Below are 22,054 nucleotides of genomic sequence, written 5' to 3' on the forward strand. Positions count from 1 at the left end.
AGACAAAACTGCAGCTAAACAGCAATGGAGAAAACAGAGCTAAGAGATTTAAAGCAGATTACTCCTCCAGCTGGCGATTAATAAGACACCACTGTAAATCACCTGGCTTTTGCCATGCTGCCTGCTGGGAGAGAGGAGACAAGTTCGTTTAATCCAATTAGAGCATGAAGCTGTCACTGGTAAGACAACCACCCCCTTCGCCTCCTTGTCCCCCCTCCCGAACTCACCATCCGTCAGCGTCTGGAAGCACATCTTTCCGCTGTACTTGCCATAGCCAGCCACGGTGCGGGCTCGGACCTGCACCACGTACACCATGCCGGGTCGCAGCCCCTCAATCCTGGCCGTGTTGGTCTGGCTGCGGGCCATGGAGGAATTGTATTCATTGTGGTCCTGCGGGCAAGGCCAGGAGAGATGGTCAGCAGGGACAGGCACAAGGGACAATGTGCCCTGCAGCCCACCTGTCCCTGCTGATGGCAGGGATAAGGTTTATCTGCAGGGGGATAAAGTGGTGGCCATGGTTTTGCTCCAGGAAGGACAAGCGCCGGAGCCCAGGCAAGGTGGCTTGGACCCTCTTGGTGGTCCCTCAAGCCCTTACATGAAGGATCCCGCAGGAACAGGACCCATGAGCTGTGCGTGGCCTCCGGGGAGGTCCCCAGTCCCACCATAGCCAAAAGCATGGAGCAGCAGGCGGAAACAATAAGAGCATCCAGAGCAAAAACACTCATGAGCAGTAAATTCCTCCTCTTCGAAACACTGATGTCCCTGCACATTTCAGAAATGTCATGCAGTTATGGAAATGCCATAACGTGCCCTACGAGACATGGGTCAAGCAAGTTCAAGGGCAACTTGCCTCTACTGAGAGCTCCAGCCCCTACAGTCCCTGCTTTGCTGGCAGCAGTCCCTGTGCTAAACCGTGGTGGAAACGTCATGCATCTCAAATCTCATTTTTTGCAACATTCCCCGGTGATTTGCTGTAAAGGAGCCGCTGGTGAGATCATCTAATTATTCACATTTAGAGGAATTCATTAAAGCTGGCAAGACACGGGAGGGATGGAACAGCTTGGGCTCGGCACGGTTCACCGCAAGGGTTGAGAGCACGTCCCCTGCGGGGAGGGACAGCTGCCAGTGAAAGGACCTGGCAGGAGGCAGTGACCCGGGACAGGGACAACCCTGATAACCTTTGCTGGTCCTCACCATCCCCCTCCTTTCCTCCTGATGCCGTCCCCATGCTCCAGGTCCCTGTTCACCCTAGCAGACACCAGAGCCAAGGCAACAATGAGCACTGAAGTGCTGGAGAAAATACTGCCCACTGGGGAGGAATCAGTATCTCCAGCCGCGATGTCGCTTCCCTTCCTCTGGTTGCACATCGCTCCCACCCTGCAGAGCCAGCGTGGGTGACCTGGTACCTGTCCATCTGCCTGTCCCACCACCCAGACCCTTCCCAGCCTGACTCAAAGCTCATCGATGTTCCCCCCTCTCCCAGCAAGCTCAGGACCTGAGCAGCCCCTAGCCCACTCTCCACTATGAGATTTCCACCCAAGCTTACCGCTGCCGGCCTGGAGCCCACGGTGCTGCCAACATCAGGTGTGCAGATGCGGCTCACCTTCTCATAGTAGCGGATCTCATAGTCCAGGATGATGCCATTGGGCTGCTCGGGCTGAGGCCAGGACAGCGTGATGCTCCTCATTGTGGCGCTCACCTGGTGCATGATGGGGACAGTGGAAGGTGCTGCCGAGGAAGCAGGGAGGGAGGGAAAATTAATGGAAAGGACTGATGGCCCTGGGGAGGGGTAAAATCCCCCAGCACAGAGCATCCTACATCTCCCATGCCTGCAGTTGTTCACCCCATGGGGCAAGCTCACACATTAGCAGTGGGAAAAGCAGCATCTCAGCAGCTTATGTGGAGCCAGAACTCTGAGCTGGCAAGGGAATTCTGGTATTTAAACCAATTACTTTTTTAATTAGGAGCTTAGAAATCCTCGGTATTCCTTCTCCTTGGGATTGCTTGCTCCAAGAATGTCTCCCACAGCAGGGCAGACAGCAAAGCTGTCCCCAGCAGGGACAAACCAAGGCTGACAGTCTCCAGCTCTGCTTGCCATCTTCTGCTGTAGCAGCTTCTCTGGGGGAGCCAGCACTCGGCACTGCGGGAGTCTGTCCCATGGTTGCGACCCCACGTGCTGTCAGTAAGTGGATGCAGCAGCAAAAATCTGCCCACCCTGAAGATAATGATGGGAAACCAGGGCAGGGACACACCAGGCCAGCAAGGGGACCCCAGGTCACTGGAGCCTGTAGCACAGCTTTGGCTCAGCCCTGTCCTAAACGAGCTGCTGAGTCCGCTCTTAGGGGCTCTCTGGGGATGCTCATCCTCAGCACCCAAATATGCTCCCAGGAGTTTTATTTCTGAATTCCAAACACTTGCAGAACAGTTGCCTATCCTCATTCAGCTTGCTCGCCCTGGCCCATGGCACAAGGGTGCTCAAAAGGCAGCGCCTCCACCCCTGCAGCCCCTGAGACCTCCCGGGCAGCAAACCACAGGGGTCCCAGGCACCTTGTCACAGCATCCCCGGAGAAAGAAAGATGCTCAGCACTGGACACCTGAAATAGCTGCCAGGGATAATGTCCTCTCTGCTGCTGCTCCCTGCCATGCTCCCTGCATGCACTGGAGCCATCCTGGGGCTGTTCTGCGCCTGCTGGGGAGCTGAGTAACCCTGGAGCCAACCTCTCCTGGAGCCGAGCATCCCCAGCAGCAGCAACACTGTACTTCCACGATCAAGGACACCAAGCCATTAAATTAGCCAGGAGCTGCTTTTCCAAAGTTAAACTTGAAAGGGCCAGAGCCAGCCAATACAGCCCTGATCTTGCACTTAATCCTACCACAAACCTCTAAGAAAGGTATTCAAGTCTCTCCACACCAAAAACAGTGCTGGCATGACCTGCTTGCAGGGTCAGTTCCCTTTTTGGCCCTCTCTGTCCTCCTCCTCACCATGCCCAGAATGCAGGCAGCACGAGGCAGGGAATATGCCTGTGTGGGTTCAGGGCAGAGACGAGCTTGGCATGACCAATTTGGGGCACAGGATGGCCCTGTGGAGGTAATGTGGGGGCAGCGGGAGCCCCACTTAACGCAGCCGCGCTGGGAGATGTTGATAGTTTGGCACCACCATTGTTTACGCAGCACACTTAATCCCTTTCTAAATTTTTTTAGATTTCTCCCCATCCACTCCAAGAAGATGCTCATGGGCCAAAATTAAACACTTAGCTTGATTGCTGTTTTGTTAATCATTGCGTTCCCCACCCTGTTAGAGTGCATAGCAGCGAGCAGGCAGATGGGGCTGGGATGCGCTAACCAGCCTGAGGAAAGCGGGTGGAAAATCCTGCTGCAAAAACCCGTTGCAAAGCCACAGGGATTTTAGAAGGACAGCATCAATCCTGCCCTCAACATACTTGATGCCTTGCCATCAGGTTCCCGCAGCCCGTCCTGCAGCACTGGGAGCATTTCCACATTAATATTCAGCCTTTGTAAGACAGACAGAGAGTGCTGGGGTACAGACAGCCAGCCATGGGTGCCCTGGCAGTTCCCAGATCCCGAGCAGCCCCAGGGTGGGAGATGAGCAAGGAAACACTCCAAAAATCCAACCCAATCCCACCCTGGAAAAAAAAAAAGGCTAGGAAACGAGGCAGGTTTGATTGCACACGGTTCAGGAGACGGTGATGCCAGTCAGGCACAAGCATGGATTTGTATTCCCAGGAGCCAGGAGACTAAAGTATTTACACCAGGTTGCTTTGTCGTGCTCTCCCAAGGGAGCGGGTTGGCAAAGGCTGCCTGCATTACACACTTGGCACAAAGCAGAAAATACCATCCCCTTTCTCTGCTTAAAGTAGATAGGTTTCCACCCCCTCTGCTCCTCATTGCAGCCCGGGACCAGGTCACTCCTGGGCAGGTATAGCACAGCCATCACACACCACTCACAACCCAGCAGCTTTTTCTTTCAGATATGGAGCTTCCTTCCATACAGAGCTTGTAACTGGTGGGCTGCAGCTAAAAACCCCCAGCACCGCATCGTCCCAGGACTCACCAGCTTGGTTGGTGGTGATGTTGACAGAGACGTGCTGCGGTTGGAAGGGGCTCTTGTTGGAAACCCCATTGACAGCCTGGATCTCAAAGGTGTAGGGAGTGTGTGCCCACAGGCTGCTGATGAAGACCCGGGTCTCTGTCAGCCCCAGCTGCCTGGGGACAAAGTCCACGTTGTCGTCACAGCGGGAACAGGCGCGTCGGTCTGACCGGCACTTCTTGCAGACGATGTTGTAGGTGACATCGTCCCGACCCCCAGTCTCTCGCGGTGGGTGCCACTCCAGGATGATGGATGTCTCATTGACGATGGAGATGACATTGCGGGGGCCAGATGGGACGCCTGCAGGAAAAGAGAGCTTGAGATGGGTTCTTGCCCAAACTGCTATGCTCAGCCCTACCAAGGCTCAGCGGGAGCCCCAGGAGCCTCCAGCACAGAGGACACAGCTCCATCTACCCATCACCTCCTGGCTCAGGAGGAATTTTGGTCTCTATGGCTTTCCTTGATTCAAGACCAGGCTTTCCTCACTGGCAATGCTGACCACCCACACCACCATCCACGGAGAGAGGTTTCACAGTTGGATGAGGACTCCCATGCCACAAACCCACACAGTCTCCAAAAAAGCCCCCCATGCAGAGCACACACAGATCCATCTGCCAAGGTGGATCTATTTTAATGATCAGGAGATGCTGAGATAGCTCTGGCACTCACATGGAGAAGCACCTTAAACAAATTATCACAGCAAGAGAAACACCACTTAGCCAGCACCACAGAGAAACAGAGATGCAGTGGACAAAAGGAGAATAAAGAATGGAAAGTGGTTATTAACAGTTCGATATCGCAAGTTGGGAGCCCGGGCATTTAACCGATATCTCCTCCGCATCCAGCACCGCTCACTGGTTTGCAAGCAGCTTGGCTGTTGGATGAGAAATCAAAATTGCATTGATCAAATCTGCCAGAGCCATTGCAAGTGCTTTGGAGGACGGGAATTGAATGTGGCTCCGACTGCATGCGCTGTCAGAAAGGGATCGGAGTCCGTAGAGAGCGATTCAGGAGGAATCCAGGTGGGAGAGCATCATCGAGGAACAAACATATGTCTGCCCAGGTCTGGAGTATTTAGGGTTAGCCAGGACAGCTCTGCAGCCAAACCCACAAAATTCAGCTGTCAGGTTATATTAAATAAGAAGAGTGATTAATTACTCATGTCAGTGGGGCTCAGCGCTGTGCTTCTGAGGAAGAAAAAGGACTTTGCCACGATGGGGGGTGCAATAAAAGTGATGGAGGACTTGACCTGCAAGGAAAGGTTAAGAGAGCAAAGTGTGCTCCATCCTGGGGAAAAACATCCCAGGGGAGCCCTCCACGTGTGTGTGTGCTGGGGAACATCATTAGTGGCTGCAGATAAATTAGCCCCATTAGTGCCTGGGGATGGACTGGGCAGAGGCAGCTTCATCTGCAAGGGGTGACGGGTGGGATGGAGAGGTCACCCTGCATGGAGGTCCAGCTGCCAGCCAGCCCGGGTGGCCATGGGTGGCCCCCAGCTTTAATTGTAGCCCCTTCCCTTCCCTGCCAGGGGCATGGGGCAGGACCTGCACTTGCCGGCATTGCCCTCAGGAAGGGCTCTGGTTCAGGGCAGTGCCAGCAGCTCCACACTGTTATTTACTCCTCTGACATGGAGAAACTGTCGGTGAACAGCTGGCACCTCAAATTAGAGCCTTGTAAAAAGAGTCGATGAGAAGAATTAAAAATCAGAAAATGGATTTTTTCATACTGTATTCCTATAGCACAGCAATACTGTAAATCAGCTTCATAACAAGATATAATAAAGACACATAGATTTATCTGCAGTTGTGCTACCTGCCGACTACCTGGTCCATTCTGACAGCTCAAGTGATCCACAAAACATGTAAATTCTTTTACTGGTTTCTGATGTGCATTTTGGGCACTTCCCAGCACCAGCAGAGCATCCTTGTGCTAAAGCTCCCTGAATGGCTGAATCAAAGAGATTCACAGTGTATTTTGGAGGGAGAAATGAGGCTGAGATTCATGTTCCCAGTGGGGTAAAAAGCACAGCAGCTCCTTCTTCTGTCCTGGGCTCTTTTCTCACCAGAAGTCAGACTTCAGGCCACTGCTGCCTTCTCAGGCAGTTCGGGCAGGCAGCCGAGCAGCGATGCATCGCACGCAACGCCACACTGAATACCAATGCTTAATGCACCCTTTCCCCCTGTTAAAGAATACTCCATGTGCAAGACTATGAACAAGACAGGCACAGCAGATAACTTTAAATTCTAATTTATCCTAGGGATTATCTCCCTGCCATCACTGCCACTGCCAGGGTGAAGTATAAATTCAAATGGCAGGCAGGTTGTGGGGCCGTCCACATCGTTCTGTGGCACATCGTTTGGTGCATGCCACAGTGGTGTCCTGGGAAAGCAGAGCAAAGGGTGATGAGACATCATCTGCTTATGCTGGCGCAGCGGTGAAGGGATTTGTGTTGGTGTGAGGAGCATTTCTGTAGCGCATGGAGGAGGTGCCACATGGAGAGGGATGGGTAGTCAATACCCCAGCCACAAAACTACACCTTTGCAGTGGGGTGACCTCAGCTGGCTGCCAGATGCTCACCCAGCTGCTCTCTATGCAGTAAGACAGGAGAAGAAAATAAGATTAAAAACTTCATGGGTTGAGGCTTTATACCTACTGCTTCCCCAGCAGCGGAGGGAAGTGAGACCTTGCAACCTCCCTGTGCCAACCCCAATCTGTTACTCACTGGTGCAGGCAGCTGCCGGTGGGTCAAAATCTGCCCGGTAGTAGCCATTGCGGCACGTGCAGACCGGTGAGGCCTCTGCGGTGGAGCGGCTGTTGGAGGGGCACGGCACACAGAGCCCTGTGCCCTGGCTGGCCTTGAACGTCCCTGCTGGGCAGGCTGCAAGAGAAAGGAGAGGAGAGCGGTTGGGGGTTGAATTGTCCCAGAGTGGAGGCGAAAGCCTGTCCTTGGAATGGAGCAGAAAGTAAATTAAGAAACAAAAGAAAGAAGACACAGAAAAGCTTCACGCCTGTATCAAAGCTAAACAGGGTAGGACATTCCTACAAAGGTGGACATAATTTTCCACGCAGGGCATGAATTATTTTGGAAGGATCCAGGAAAACACTAAAATCACACAGCAATGATGCTCCCTGCCGCTCATACCTGGACAAGGGGATGGTGGGAGGCTGCAGGACCCTCTTTCCCAGCAGCACCCACAGGGACATAGACACACAGGGGCAGGACAGCATTCCCCTTCTGCTGATCTGAAATGTCCCTTTCCACCATCCCAACAGCACGGCTCAGGTCTCACAGCTCTTTTTCCATGCAAAATTGGAATATTTAATAAGAAAGTTGACGCAACATCCATGACAGTGTCCTATGGGTCAATCCCATTAATACCCCACAGCCTGGGGCTAAAAACGTTCCTGGCCTTCAGCCTCTTGAGTTCACGCACACAGGAAATGACAACTAAATCATAAATTAAAAGTTGCTCCTCCAGTTGTGGTTACGGCGAGGCTTTAATTCGTGACGGTGGGAGGTTTCATTACACAAGTGTCTTGCTGCTCTGCAGTTAGAGGGTGAAGCTGGAGTGACAAAGATGGGGCACCTCGTCCCTGTCCCACCCCACCAGTCCTCACCAACCAGATGAAGAGATGCTAATCCATCCATGTCAAACAAAACCCTTGGGTGACCCCTACAAAACTTAAGGCTGCAGAAGGTAGCACCCATATTTTAGCACATGTACCCAAAGGAGCAGACCTCCATATGCAGGTCCACCACCCAGTCAGGGCGAGGTAGTTCACGGCATCACATATACAGTGGTCCCACCTCCGTTTGGCTCCCAGCTCTGCCCCCTTGATGCTGTCAGCTCCATGGCAGGGCCCTGCAGAGAAGCACACTAAGTGTCTCATAAACACGGCGATGATTGAGATAACGGAAAGTGCCTCTTAGCCCCTGTCTGCTGCATCAGGATATGAGGCATCTCCTAGCAGCCACGAAGAGGAAATTAATAGGAGCAAGCAGGAGTAACCACTTTGATGCAATTTCCTTGGGAGATAGTGGACCATCTAATCTTTATTGGAGCCCTTTAACCTGTCATTCAAAACTCCTGAAGGCCTCTTGCTCACACAGTCTTTCCAGATATTAAAAGATGATAAAAAAGCATGAACCAAAACAATATTTAACAATTTTATTATTTAGGGGATTTTTCTCCCCCATCTGAGGGATGCAACTGGCTGTGACAAACCCCCTCTTTCCAATGGCTTTAACAGTCAAGTGGGGATGTGGCATCCCAGAGGGACCAGCCACCATCTCATCCTGCCCTTCCTCCTCCTCACCACGGAAAGAGAGAGAGGAGGTCGAGAGTGTCACAGCACTATGAACACACCTTGGTTTAAGCACAGGACCATGTCAGTGGGTCGTCAGTGGGTCGGTTGAAATTTGGAATCACAATTAAGCCAAGCAATGCTTGTCAAAACACCAGAACAAAGTACACTGCAAGCCAGTGTCCTCCGGTTTCTTTTATCACTTTGCTTATCTGCAAATTCCCGTAATCTGCAGGCACGTGGCTCTTAATTGTTATTATTACCAATTAGCTTTTCTCTCCTGTAATTACCCTGTGCTTGCCTGAAGCCTCCCACAGTTTCAGGGGAGGCTGATACCTTCCTCCTTCCTCTCTGCTCTCACTGCTACCCGCATCCCCCTTCTTTCTGGGGGAGCTGAACCATGAACCTCACGGCGAAGATGAAGCCGAAACCCTCCTGCGATGTGATTTATGGAAACCCGCGCATTGTGGGATCCATAATCCATTGGATAGTAAACATGTAGTCTGGGCGTAAGGCTCAGATAGAGGGCTGGAGCCCGGGAGGGAGCCATAAATCACCACGCTAACAGCAAGCGCAGTGTTTGCCTTGATTTAAGGGCTGCTGCAAAGAAGTTTCCCAGCGCTGGCAAGGGCTGGATCTGCAATAGCGCCTCGGACGTGCGCGGGACGAGGCTCTGCCTCCAGCTTTCCCCGCGGAAGCCGGCTCCCGCTGCCGGTGCCCAGGCTGCGGTGCAATCTGCATCGCTTCAGCCCGGAAAAGAATTAATGGATTGTTGATTACGTGGGCTGGATAAGATTAATGATGTGCTTAACTATCCATTTCTTTATGTTTAAGCACCAGGGGTGTGTTTGTAAATGATGAGGCACCAAACCCAGCCGTGCTCAGGAAGATCAGCAGCTTCAGTGCTCGCTGAGGCTGCCCGCTCAGCACCAAAACCCCCCCGCAACCTGGGTACTGGGGGTCTTGGAAAGAGCCGGGGATAAGTGGGATCTCCATGCTCATCCAGCCCTGCTCCCGCCCAAGGCAAGCTGCCGTCAACAGCTCAACCAGACGTTCTGCAGAAAGAGTACAAACACAGGGGCATTCAAGCATTTCATTCTCCAAACTAAATCCTTTCGGTTAGCACCTGGAACTTGCACTTTTTAATTACTCTCTCAGGGAAGCTTTAGTCAAAAAGAAAAAAAAGAAAGAAAGAAAAGAAGAAAGGAAGAAAGGAGACATCTCCACTATATTAACTTGCTCTAAAGCTCCCTGGGGATGCAGAGTGGCACTTTTCCTTATCAGGTTTTAAAATACGAGCTTCTGCAAAGAATTAGTTTGCAATTCCCCACCTCCTCCCACCAGCCCTCACTGGCACCCCATGCAGCTCCCTTCGCTCTCAGGAAACCAAGCCTGTGCCGTCTCATCATTCCCATGCCCCTGAGGTCCCTGTTGGGGCAGAACTAATGATATTTGCCAAGTCTTCCCATATCCATGCTTGTTTGGGGGTCCTTTTTGGGTCCGACATCTTTGCAGGTCAAAATCAACATCTTTAAGCATGCCCATGCACGTGCCCATGGTCACACCACCAGGACAGGTGAGGAAAATATGAGCTAGAAATGACTGTGCTGCACAAAGTGATGCCCTCAAACAAGCTGGAGGTGCAGAGAGGACTGCCTCGAGCAAAGGCACTGCAAAAGTCTGGATGATCCACCAAAAAGATGCATGGTTGGCACCCACCAGCACCCCCAGGAGAAGGGCAATGGGGAGGGTGCCCTGTTGGGTTTGAGGATGCCACAGGCCATGACCAAAGGAAGAACTGCAGCTCATTGCACTTAAATTACACTGGAAAAGGATTCAAGGCCGTTTCCTCCCTTTCTGCAAACGACAATTTTTCATTAAGAAAAACAACCTGGTTCCTGAAACCAACACTTTCTACACAAGGCTCACAATTTTGGACAAAACCTAAAAAGAAGAGATGAAATGCTTGCTAGAAACCCCTTGTACCCTTAGCAGACACCTTTGACAAAATGTTGAAGCATCTTTAAGCACACAAAAAAAAAAGAAAAAGCCCATCAACTTTTCAGCTTTCTAATGCAGATTTTCTGATTAGCCCTAATTACGGGTATTTTAGCAGCAAGGCAGCTCTCCTCCCCATCCTGCTGCCTTCACATGCAGCCTGCACGCAGGCTAGGAAGCCCTCCTAGATGCTTTCAGCTGAAAGACACCATCCAGGCAAACAAACACCCACGCAAAACGGCGTACTATATAAAAACGATATTTAGAGGCTGTTGTGATTGCAGGGGCAGGCACTCCCGGCTGCCAGCACAGCTCTCGCTCACCCTCCCGGGCAGGCAACACTGGTGGCACCACATCCCCCAAGGACACACACACAGGGGGAGCAGAGCCACAGCACTGCCGTGGGGTGTAACACAACCGATGGCTTTGCGTTTCTATCCCTTTGATACGATGATGATGCCTGGGATGGGAGCTGCAGTCTGGGGGAAAAAACAGCCGAAGCAGGCGAGCTGTCACCCACGCACCAGGGAGCTGCCATCTCCCTGTCTTCAAAGGGCAACGAGGGCGCTGCCTTCCCACCCCACTTTCATCTCCCTCCCCGCAAACAGCCGAGCAGGGAGCGGGCGCCTGTTGCCGGAGGTTTAATTGCATCCCTGACTTGACACTCACCTGTCATCCCTTCCCCTTGAATCTCTACTGGGGAGGGGAGTGTTTTGTGGGTTTTTTCCCCCCATACCTGCTTTTTAATGAGCCGATTCCCTTTTATATCAAGCCAAGCACTTTTCCTGAGCGCCTCAAACCTGCCACAGCCGCAGCGAGCTCGGCAGGCAGCCGGTAATGCTGGCAGGTGTACTGCCGTGCCACCCTCCACCAGTCATCGGCAAATTAATCCGGAGAGGTTTCTGCATTGGGAGCAGTGCCGTGCTGTGGCAAAGAGGGGTGGGAGGGGACCCACCACACGCATCCTGCCTGCCTGACCACACCGAAGAGGGAGACGAGGAGCAGAACTGGCCCTGAAACACCCCATCAGCCACCAAATCTCCTCTCCGACATCCAGTCCTTGGGGGAGGGTGGGGAGCATGGTTCAGATGGGGAAATGGCAGAGTTCAAGCATCCCCATCCCCAAAGCATTCTCGGACGCTTGCAGAGCCTTGTCCCAGGGAGAGAAAAAAAACTCATTTTGGTGCAAACTTCACCATTTTTTGCAGTCATACGCACCACTTCTCACTATTTTGGATCACCCGGAGCCACTCCCGCCTCGGGGCCGAGCGCTCACCCAACATAATCACAAACAGCACCTGCCTCGTTGCATTGCATTCCTGTATTTCAGCACTGAAAGGTACAAAAAAGCTACAGGGAGAAAGTCATGAGATAAACATGAGCTTCCCCGCATCTGGGATTGCATCCTGCGGGCGACGGGCTGCATCCCTCCTTGGTGCACAGAGGAACGAGGCCCCGGCTCCTCCTGATGCAGGCGGTTAATTAAACCAGCCTTTCACCTCTGGAGGAATAGGTTTAGATCCGCCTTGGGACACATGTGAATTAAAGGCAGCGGCTTCTCAGCCTGGCCCGTTATGGTTTATTCATGGAGGAAAAGTAAAATTCAGTGTGGCTTTTCCCTTCTCAGGGTTTGCGGTTGTTTTTCGAAATCTTTTGGCTCTTCTCAGGGATGAGAAATTAATCGAAGCGGGAAGGTGCAGGGCAGGATTTCAAAGGCACTTGCAGGGCAGGGAGCTGTGCAAGGCCAATTAAAGGCAACAAGGTGCATGTGCGTTCACTTCTCCCAAAAATCCCATCCTTCATCAACCAAGGATTTGCTCCCCTGGGGCGGATCAGGGTGCTTGCAGACTGAGCTATGCATACTTGGCTGGTAGCAAAGCACAGCCAATGCTCACCCAGAAGTAGTGTTTTTCCTCTGGAAAGGCAGGCTTGGGAAAATTCAGGGTCTCTGGATGAAGAAGAGCTTTGACACCAACTGTTTAGCTGGTACCATGACTCCAGACAATGAGTTTAAGCCCACAGCAGGACACAGAAGAAGTCAGTTTTGGCTCCCACATGCCCTGATGCTCACCACTTGTGGCACCCATCTTCCTGAGTCCATGGTTACCAATTTAACCACTGCTCTGGGCTTTGCTTGCTCTGTTTTTCATGGCTGGGGGCATTTTGAAGGTCTAAAGACGAAATCTGGCCCAGATCTCTTTCTTGGATGAGAAAGGGGAGAGCACAGGCGCCCTGGGCAGACGGCGTCGCAAGGCTGCCAGCTCGCCGCAGAGCAGGGAAATGCACTTCGCCCTCCAAAACAGCCAACAGAAAGAAAAACAAAAAACACTTCTCAAGGTCACTTCTGCAAGCTGCTTTTCTCCTGCTTGAGTTCTGCTTCGCTTTAAGTTTCTGCTTTGCACCGGCGCAAGGCTGCCCATCTCACACCCCGCTCCTCTGTCATCAGTGGCTCACCTTCCTCTTCATAAAGCAGCCATCATAACAACGATGCCTGACCTTCTGCTCCAGCACTTTTGCACCAAAAATCAGGGGTTAAACACGGCTCATGCAGATCTCCCAGTTCCCAGCCTGTTTCCATTTCTCCCCAGTGTTTCAGCTATTCCCCTTGGGAATGACAGCACCACTATGGAGATGAGGAGGGAGGCAATGCAGGGAAGGATGAGGTTGGCACTGCATCTCTGAGCATTCACTTTCAGTTATCAAATACTAAATAACATGATCAAATGCTAAATAATGTGATCAAATGCTAGACAATTTATCCACATATGCAGGGAAGTTTACAGTGGAGTGACCAGAGGTTGCGTGGCCACAGCTGTGACTGGTGCCGGGTGCTCCTCACCATCCTAATGCTGCCCAAGTTTATTAACCTGAGGCAACAAATAAAGGGGGATGAAGTTCTCAGCAATGATTTGAGGCTATTTAACCTTCTTATACTACTCTTTAAAGATGTATTCAGTGGCTGCAGCCCACCACGGGCTCCTTCCTTTGCTCAGAGGCCACAGGGCTGGGGCAGTTGAGAGCTATGCCAATTGCAGCCACAAATTAAATGCCACAACACAGCTCTCCCTGGGGATGAGCTGTAAGGAAACAGGAGATTGATTTACCCGTAGATAAGCAGCAGCATCCAACCCCCTACTCCTGTGCTTCCCCACCCCGACTGGCGCTAGTTGAACATTTACATCGCTGCTGCACATTAAATCCAGAGCTAAGGCCCGGGGAGCAAGCCAAGAAACCCATCCTGCACCAGCAACAAAAAACAATTTAAAGAGAAAACAGGCATCAGGCCCCAGGCATCGGGTTCAATACAGCAGTCACAGAGCAAGATTATTTTCCCCATGAAACACAGCAATGTGAGACTCAGGGAGTCGATGGACACAGATTGGAAACCATACGGAAGAGCCAATACTTTCATGTACCACTTAACCCATCGCTTTCACCCCTCAACGCCTCCATGACCAGTCAAGACACCTAATGAGCAGGAAAGCGAGCTGCCACGAAAACTCGTGGTAGACATCAGAGTGCTCCCACGTACAGAGGTGCTGGCAGGGGCTGTAGTCAGAAATCCCCTGAAAATGATGAAATCCCTCCCAGGGATTTCAGGAACCACCAACGTTGCTCCATAACTCCAGCCCCTCTTCCAACAGGGAAATTGTGGTGCATTGCCCCTGGGCTCTCCAAAGCACTAACCCCTCCTGACTGAGATGCAAACATCTCCTGCTCTTCATAGGAACTAATTAAGGACCTTTTCCTCCCTCGCCAGCTCACACCATGCAGTATCTCCTCAATCTAGAGAACATCAAGTGCTTATTAATTATGTCTGAAGTGGTTCCTTGTTAGTGCTGACACCGCAAAGGATGAGTCACCCTGGGATGAGGCTGGGGGAGAGCTTCAGCCGCAGGGCCAGGCGCACGCTGCCGTCACAGCAAGGGACACACGAACACATGGCTTCCTCATGTCCCTGCTGTGGCACTGGAGGACATTGTGCCTTCAGTTGACCCATCCTGGAACAGGAACGCCCAACCCAGGGGAGATGAGCCTCAGGGGCTGCAGTTTGGTTGACTGCTTGAGGACCACATCTGGGGATGGATTTGGCAAGGTGGGGGATGGATTCAGCCAGGGAAGGATGTCCCAACCAAGGTGCAACCACTCCCCCATATCGCTCATCCACCCCAAGAGCCCCATGCAAGAAATTAATTAGAAAAGTAATTAAGAGAGCTCCCCTATGAATATTTATAACGGAACAAGCTATAATTACAATTCCTCGGAGGAAAGGCGCCTCCTCACCCAGCCACAGAGAGACGAGGGGAACCGTGGCACCGATCAGGGGACCGGAGGCACCGGCTGCTCCTGCCTTCACATCCACCTGCCCACACATGGCCCCGGCCCTGGGAAACCATCTCCATCATCCCACACTGGCTGAGCAACGCACTCCCTTCCACCCCTGGGAGTGGCATTTTTGGCAACAAGCCATATTTTCCGCAGTCAGATGCAATTTACTATTATTTCTCTACACGAGCATCACTTACATACATTCTGTATGATTTCTCTCTTTTAATAGCACCTCCTTTCCCACCCTAAGCAGTTAAACGGTGGCTGCTGATATTGACTTGCCCTGCTCTTGCCGAGCATCTCTTATCAGCCTTAATCTCCTGGAGCCAAAAAACACCTAAAAAGCAATTTCTGAAAATTTGACCCATCTCCGTTCCACTTACTTATTTTTCTCTATCCACATTCTCCATCTCTGCTCTATTCTTACAATTTTCCCAGTCCAAACTAGTCACTTCCAAGCACATTTCCCCAGTAAGCTGCTAGCCGAGTTGCCACCTCACTACCTTCAGCCCAACTTTCCAACACCCCCAACGTAACAGCATAGGAAAGCATGGGGGGCCGTGGAAATTTTGGCTACGAGGAAGATGAAACAGTTGGGTCTCCTTCCACATTCCTCACCCTTTGAGGCTCTCCTGCAGCACCACGCCCACCAATGGAAAATTAGGCCAGGGCCAAGTTTCTACTTTCTCCTCTCTGCATGATGCCATCCTGTGAAAGTTGTTCAGTCCCAAGGGCAGAGTCCACCTTGCGGATCAAGAGCACAGGGAGGAAGTGAAGATGTGCATCCTACATTGGATGTGTTGGTGTTTCAGAGACCCCACATGCCAGACCCACCTCAGCACCCACCGGGGCTCGAGCAGCACAAACCGAGATCCCTGCCTGTGAGGGGTTCAAAGGAGAGTTCAAAGCAGACACCAGGTTACGGTAACGCAACGCGACTCAGCTCCAGCATAACTACTGTCAGGTCCTTGTTGGTTGCAAGCATTGCTGGACAGAGCAAGAGGTGGGAGAGGGTGGGACAACACCCACTAACCCCACCTCTGAGTGCAGCTTCTCCTTGAAATCCCCCACCCGTGTCCCACATCAGCACTAGCAACAAGTAGGCAAAAAACCATAGTTTCCTCCATCCTCAACATCTGTTACACATAAGTCAAAGCCACCCGAGATCATGGGGATTTACTCTGTGTAGGCAGCTCTGGAAGCTTTTCTTAGCAGTGAAACATAATTTGCACTTTGGGCTCTCTAAGAATAAGTTGTCTTAAATAATTATAGGTGATTAAGAGCTCACAAGCAGATCGGGTGTGGAGGCAGGAGGCCTGCGATAGCTCCACGTCTCACCCTGTCTCTCTCATCCCGGCACCACCAGCCCCGCTCACTCAGCATGTTGAAACAGATTCCCATGGTAGACCTGGAAGATTTGGGTTTAGCCAGAAGATGACAGCCCCTAGCAGCAGATAGGTAATAAATACATAAAAGAAAATCAGATCAAAATAAGCTGATATCAAGACTCACCTCACAGGCAATTGGTCCTCTGGGCTGCAGACTCAGCAGAGGAAAGCTGGTCAAGTCAGGGTGGAAATTCAATCCAATTCCCCTCGTGTATAGGTTCCCCAGGACCCCCTCTGCTTTTACAGACGAGTTTTAGACAGCAAAGCTCAGAAACAACAGTCAAGGTCAGAGCCCTCTGCCCCCAGCACAACCCACAGCTCACAACAAGCAAGGAGATGGCAAAGCTTTGCCTGCACCATGCAGAGCATCGTCCCAGAGAAGCCCCAGGGAGGACGAGTCAGCAAGACGAGGGCAGCGTTAGCCAAGGCACCACTCCCTGGTCGGGGGGGATGGTGCTGCCAGGAGCCCCATGATGCCCTCTCGCAAGATACGGCCACACTGAGAGCACCGAGGAGACCCGCTCCTACCCCCAGCCCACAGCTCTCTCCTTCCTAAAATCCATTTTCATACAATAAATATCATACAAGCGAGTCCTAGACTTAACATGAAAACTAAGTGATGCAGTTCTACCCCACACCATTAATGACATTTTCTCTGTTGCTGCTTGCTGGGTGAGGCTCCCCTGGGAGCCCAGGGTGGGGGAACATCAATTCTCTCCTCTTGTGAGTTTACACATCTTAATTTGAGGTGAATATTTAGTCTGGTTTGATGCTCTGATAGGCAAGGCATGGATCATTTCTTGGCCGCGAGTCTGCTGCACCAGCTGAAGACAGATGGGTCTTCCCATGGCTCCCAGCCCTCCTCCAAAGCTCTGCTTAAGTGCGCGAGTGATGCTTTGATTTAATCACCGTGCTCCTGCTTTCCAAGCATCCTCTGAGATACAAGACACTGGGTGTGACAAACGACCACTTTTAACACACTCAGAGCTAGCACCACGGCACCGCTCCATTTGTCACCGCCCGGGTGCAGAACGATCCAGGTAGCAGACACAGGGGTTTGGAGATGGTAGAAAATTAAACCCTCAGTAATCTGCACTGATTAATTTTCTTTTTCTCCTCACTCTGGTGGGCTCCATCCCTCCTCTGCATGCACCTGTGGTGTCTTCACGGATTAAAACATCACTGGTGAAGGCATTTCCTAGCACAGAGGTTGCAGTCACTGCAACCCCAGGGCACAGCTCCCAAACCGTGCCCTGCACAATGAGTTATCTCACAGCTCGGGGGAAAAAAAGTCCAGTTTATTTTTATGACTAGATAGTTGGTATAAAAACCCCTCCTTTAAAAACTAATTATTATCACTACTACCCATCGGGGGGGGGTAAAAAAAATATTGTTTTTTTAAATTTTAATTATTATTACTGGGAGAGATAATGGCTCCTGAAGCGCTTGCCACAGGCAGTGCAGTGCAGACCCGAACACGGGCAAGATCCGCATCCCTTGCAAGCACACAGCAGCAAAAAAAAAAAAAAAAAAAAAAAAGGAAAAAGTTCTAGAAAGGCTTGAAACGCCGCGGGCTGAGTCACCGGGTTTGCCAGGTGCTGGCCATTTGCAAACAAGGGTGGGAACAATGCGTCCGCCTGACGCGGGCCGGATCCTCCGCTTCCGCGCGGCTCGGCCATTGTCCGGAGAACAATCCCGGCTCGGCCGAGAGCAAAGGGCCTCGGACACAGCGGCGCGGGGTGGGAGCGGGGCTCCTGGGCTGGGGCAGCGGAGGAGGTCAGGGGAGCCAGGTGGGTTTTGCATGTGGAGCTTTGCACCCCAATTTTCCCCAAAAAGATGTGTTTCGCCAAGCAGAAATTACCTAAATAGACCATTAACATGCCAAGGGTTTAGAAGCAGACTGACGCTCTCATTTGTAAACAGGCTTATGAAAAGACCCTTAGGGGACGGAAGGAAAAAAAAGTCCTCCGCCCAGAATTGAGTTATTTTTCTTCATCTTTTAAGACTAGAATCAATGTAACACTCAAAAGTTCTCATTATGGGGAGGGAAAATACATAACAGCTCATGGTACAATTTGAGGAGAAATAAAAAAGACTGAAAAATAATTTTTAAAAGTTCAACATTGAGTGACACTGTGGCTATGGCTGCCCAGCGATGTTTGCCTGGCCTGCACTCACACGTTCCCAGGGCATTTTCCAGATTTCTCCTTCATTTCCTCTTTGGAGGGATCTGGATTGCAAGGATAAGCCAGACCCCACACAGGATTTGGGGGACAGAGCTGGAGAGCAGTCGCAGCCAGGACACACGGTCCTTCCCCATCCCTGCACTGGGGGAGAGAAAAGGGCCTGGAATCCAGCTGAGGAACACCTTGGCTAATAATGTCTAATTAAGACTTCCATTAAAACCCATCACACTCATTAGAAAAAAAATTTAACAAGGTTTTCCTAGACATATTCCTTACAAAATTACTACAGAGGTTAATGGATGCCTTCATTAAGGCATAATTTAAGAAAAAAAAATCACACTTTTTTTCTATTCTTTTTTTTGGAGGCATGGTGATTCCAATGCATCTCCTCCACAGTGCGGCCCTGGTAAAACTGGGCTGCCTGTTCCACCCAGCGGCGGAAGCAGGGAGATGGCTGCCAGAAGGCGGCAAAGCCCCTGCAACCAAAGGGAGCATCCCTCCAGCTCCCCCAGCATCCCTGCATCCTTCCATCCCCCTCCAGCATCCCTGCCCAGAGCCGGGAATTGCTGGGCGAGCGGCTGCTTCCCCGCACAGCCCAGACGGGGACAGCGTCTTGGGCTGATGCCAGCTGGGAAAGGAGGTAGAAAACTTGATATTGTGAAAAAGCATTTTTTTAAAAAAGGGAGGAAAAGGCCTATTTTGAGAGGTCAGGGGTTCTTTGGCTTGGCTAAACCTGAAATAAAACACCACCTCCCCCGGATGTCCTTGCTGCTGTTAGGGGGAAAAGATGCCTCAGCTGCATGAATGCTCTCATTTTGGGCTAAAAGCAGCTTTTCTGATAGTTAGTGGCTGCCAGTAGTCCAAGCCCCACAGAGACACAGCGGAGCCGGGTGAGGAGGAGACCCAGGGCTGCCCAGCCAACCCCCTTGTGATGCTAAACTGGAGAAAAGCTTGAAATCCTACTTCTAAACCCACAGAGCTGCAGGAGGTAGCTGAGAGCTGTTTGGGTTGGTGTGGCAGCTGGAATGATAATACCTAGTCGTGGGGAAGTACAGGAACCAGCACTACTGGGAGAAAAAAAACACAACACTACCCTAAAATGCAAAAAAAGGCCTTTCTGCAGCCCTCCCTTATTTTAAGTGTTAGCAAATTACTGCTAATTACAAAATGTTCATAATTACTATTTTTTTAAAAGATCACTTTCTAAATGCCATGCTTTGTATTGTTTCCAGCCTTCTGTGATGGCTAAATAGAGAAAATCAATAATTATTGCCAAGGCTGCTCAGCAGGAGGGGAGGATAACAGTGGGGGGGGGACGGGACGGGGGGGGGGCGGGACCAGCATGGGGCCGCTTGCTCCTTGACATTCAACTGGTGAGACACATCCCCCCCACTATCCCTTTCCCAAATCCCACCCTCCAGGCACAAATGGGAAAAGGAGACAAAGAAACCAAAGGGATGAAGGAGGCCAAAATCAACCCACACGCAGCTTTGGCAGAGGCTTGGCACAGCCCGGGCGCAGCGGTCAGCACCCAAAGACTTTTTCCATCCCTGCTAGCTCTGATTTCCAGGCGTTGCAAGCAAGCAGGTTGGTTCCTTATCCTGAGCTGTGGCAGGTTGGAGGCTCCCGACTGCGCCATGACAGGAATTTGCCAGGAGGGGAAAAACAAAAGCAAGACAAGGCCAGGAAGCAGCAGGACCGCTCTCTCACCCCTTCTCCCTGAGTTTATACATACAAAGTGAGAATTCAGCACATGGCTGCTTTAGCTCCAGACTTTTTCCTTCAGCTCAGACTTTCCTTCCTTTAGCTCAGGCTTTTTTTCCTTCTCCATGCAACTGAGTTATCACCTGTTTCTGGGAAGGTTACAGAGAAAGTCAGCGTGATTCCAGCAGACACAAATTCAGCACACCATCCTCAGAGTCAAAAGGGATAAAAGCTGAGAGATCCACAACTGCCATCATTCTAGCAAGGGGTTACCTTGTCGTCATTAGGTTTCAGAGTGAAACGCCAGGAGAGAAAGGGTTTAATAATTTTCCTTGAGGAGAACAAGTGAAATCCACCCAGCACGCTCATCCAAGGTATTGACCGATTTCCCCGGCCTCTCAATGATCCCCGCTCCCTCTTTTCCTCCCACCTTCTCCCCAGCACAATGATGCATTGCACCTTGACCACACGAGGAAGCCATAAAGCAAGGCTGAGGGATGGGGCAGAGCAAGACAAATGGATTTAATATCCACCCAAACGGAGCACGGGCTATCGCACCAAATGAATTATTCATTTTTAATTCAGTAACAGCCTCCATTTCACATTGACCCACAGCTCTCACGGGCACAAGGTGCCAAAGAGGATGGGGTAGGCAGTCCCACCAGGTTTTTGGGTACAGCATGCCATCACCCAGCTGAGAGGCACACAGCTTCGCACCAGTCTGGAGGTCTATGCCAAACCCCAACCAGCCCAGGACAGAAACAAATAACAGCACAGATCAATAAAAAAAAATATCCCTCCCTCCTGTCTCCATCTTAGCATCAACGTGGTAACAGCCCCCACATCACTCTGCCCCTAAAACACGGTGATGATTTCTTTGGGACTCCAAATACCCCCAATAAAGATTGTGCTCTGCCTATGCCTTTCATGAGTGGCTAAGTGCTGATAAAAGCTGGTATTAATGAATCCCTCAGTGGCCCCCAGCTCTGCTGTCAGCACGAAGCCGCTCCGGTCTAATAGCCCCATGATAGGCACAGCCTCTATCCCAGGGGGTGGGAGGGATGAGGGAAGGCTGCAGGAGCTCAACCATTCAACCCTATTTTTTTCCCACCACTGAGAATTAAGCCAATTTTCTCAGCCTTTAAATACCAAGGGATTTTTTAATTATTTTTTTGTCTTGGTGACAATTCCCCCAGGCTTGTTAAGTGGCTCAGCTCAAGCTGACGAAGGTTTTGAGCCAATGGCAGGAGCACACGGTTCAAAGGAGCCAGGGTGTGATCCTGGCAGCATCCCTGTGAGGCGAACCAGGCAGGGGAATGCGACCCCTTCAAGAGCATGAAGACAAACAGAAAACCAATAAATTATTATTTCTAAACCTTGCAATGTGCCATCCCCTTCCCACTGACCTTTGGAAAGGGCAGTAGTGGGTTCAGGTCTTTCCTTGTGGGCTCCAAGATCCACAGGGGTACAGAGAGGAGGTTCATGGCCAAAGGATGCACACCAGTGACTGAGAACCCAGAGTCCAACATCAGGTCTGATTTTTACTCATAAAAAATGGCTTCTGTGCTTCTTGCATCCTGCTGTCCTCCTCCATCCTCAAACTATGAGCATTGGGTAGGTGCAGCACCCTCTTTACCAGGGGGCTAGAGGTGCTCAAGACCTCAACCTCCTCCACTTCCCCAGCTGGCAGCAGATAGAAAGGTCTATACCATCAAAACCTGCAGCAGCTTTGCATCAGCATTGTTTTCCTATATTTCTGGCAAAATCACCTTTTTTGCACAATTACAGCCTTTAGCTAAAATTAGTACTTATTTTTCCATGATGAGGAAATGTCATTCTGCCATAAAACCGTGTGCGCTTTCTGTTTGTTTATTCAGTAGCAGAGGAACATCTCACCAGAAACGCTGCCGTTTGCAAAGAGCCCTCCCTGTGATGGAGCGCATCTGCTCCTCAGGGGAACAGACCATCTCCTGGTGGGAATAAAACCACGCTTGAGGTCAACCACAGAACTCAAAGGAATCCACCAGCGATGCTTC

At 51.2% G+C, this 22,054-nt stretch overlaps 1 protein-coding gene across 5 annotated transcripts in view; it reads right to left on the reverse strand.

Annotated features, from left to right (window-relative positions):
- The window catches only part of EPHB1 (EPH receptor B1), a 38,109-nt gene that overhangs the window by 10,945 nt on the left and 5,110 nt on the right, over window positions 1–22,054 (reverse strand). For 3 of the 5 annotated variants that reach the window (XM_010187037.1, XM_010187036.1, XM_010187035.1), the window contains exons 3-6: window positions 6,831–6,986; window positions 4,073–4,408; window positions 1,604–1,728; window positions 228–390 (exon numbers count right to left, since the gene is read on the reverse strand). In XM_010187037.1, coding sequence (XP_010185339.1) covers window positions 228–390; window positions 1,604–1,728; window positions 4,073–4,408; window positions 6,831–6,986 — 780 coding nt within the window. Of the gene's footprint in view, window positions 1–223; window positions 391–1,546; window positions 1,729–4,072; window positions 4,409–6,830; window positions 6,987–22,054 lie in introns of all 5 variants that reach the window. The other 2 variants (XM_010187034.1, XM_010187033.1) reach the window with 2 other exon arrangements.

This window comes from Mesitornis unicolor, unplaced genomic scaffold, assembly GCF_000695765.1.
Source record: "Mesitornis unicolor isolate BGI_N332 unplaced genomic scaffold, ASM69576v1 scaffold33386, whole genome shotgun sequence".
Classification (NCBI taxonomy): domain Eukaryota; kingdom Metazoa; phylum Chordata; class Aves; order Mesitornithiformes; family Mesitornithidae; genus Mesitornis; species Mesitornis unicolor.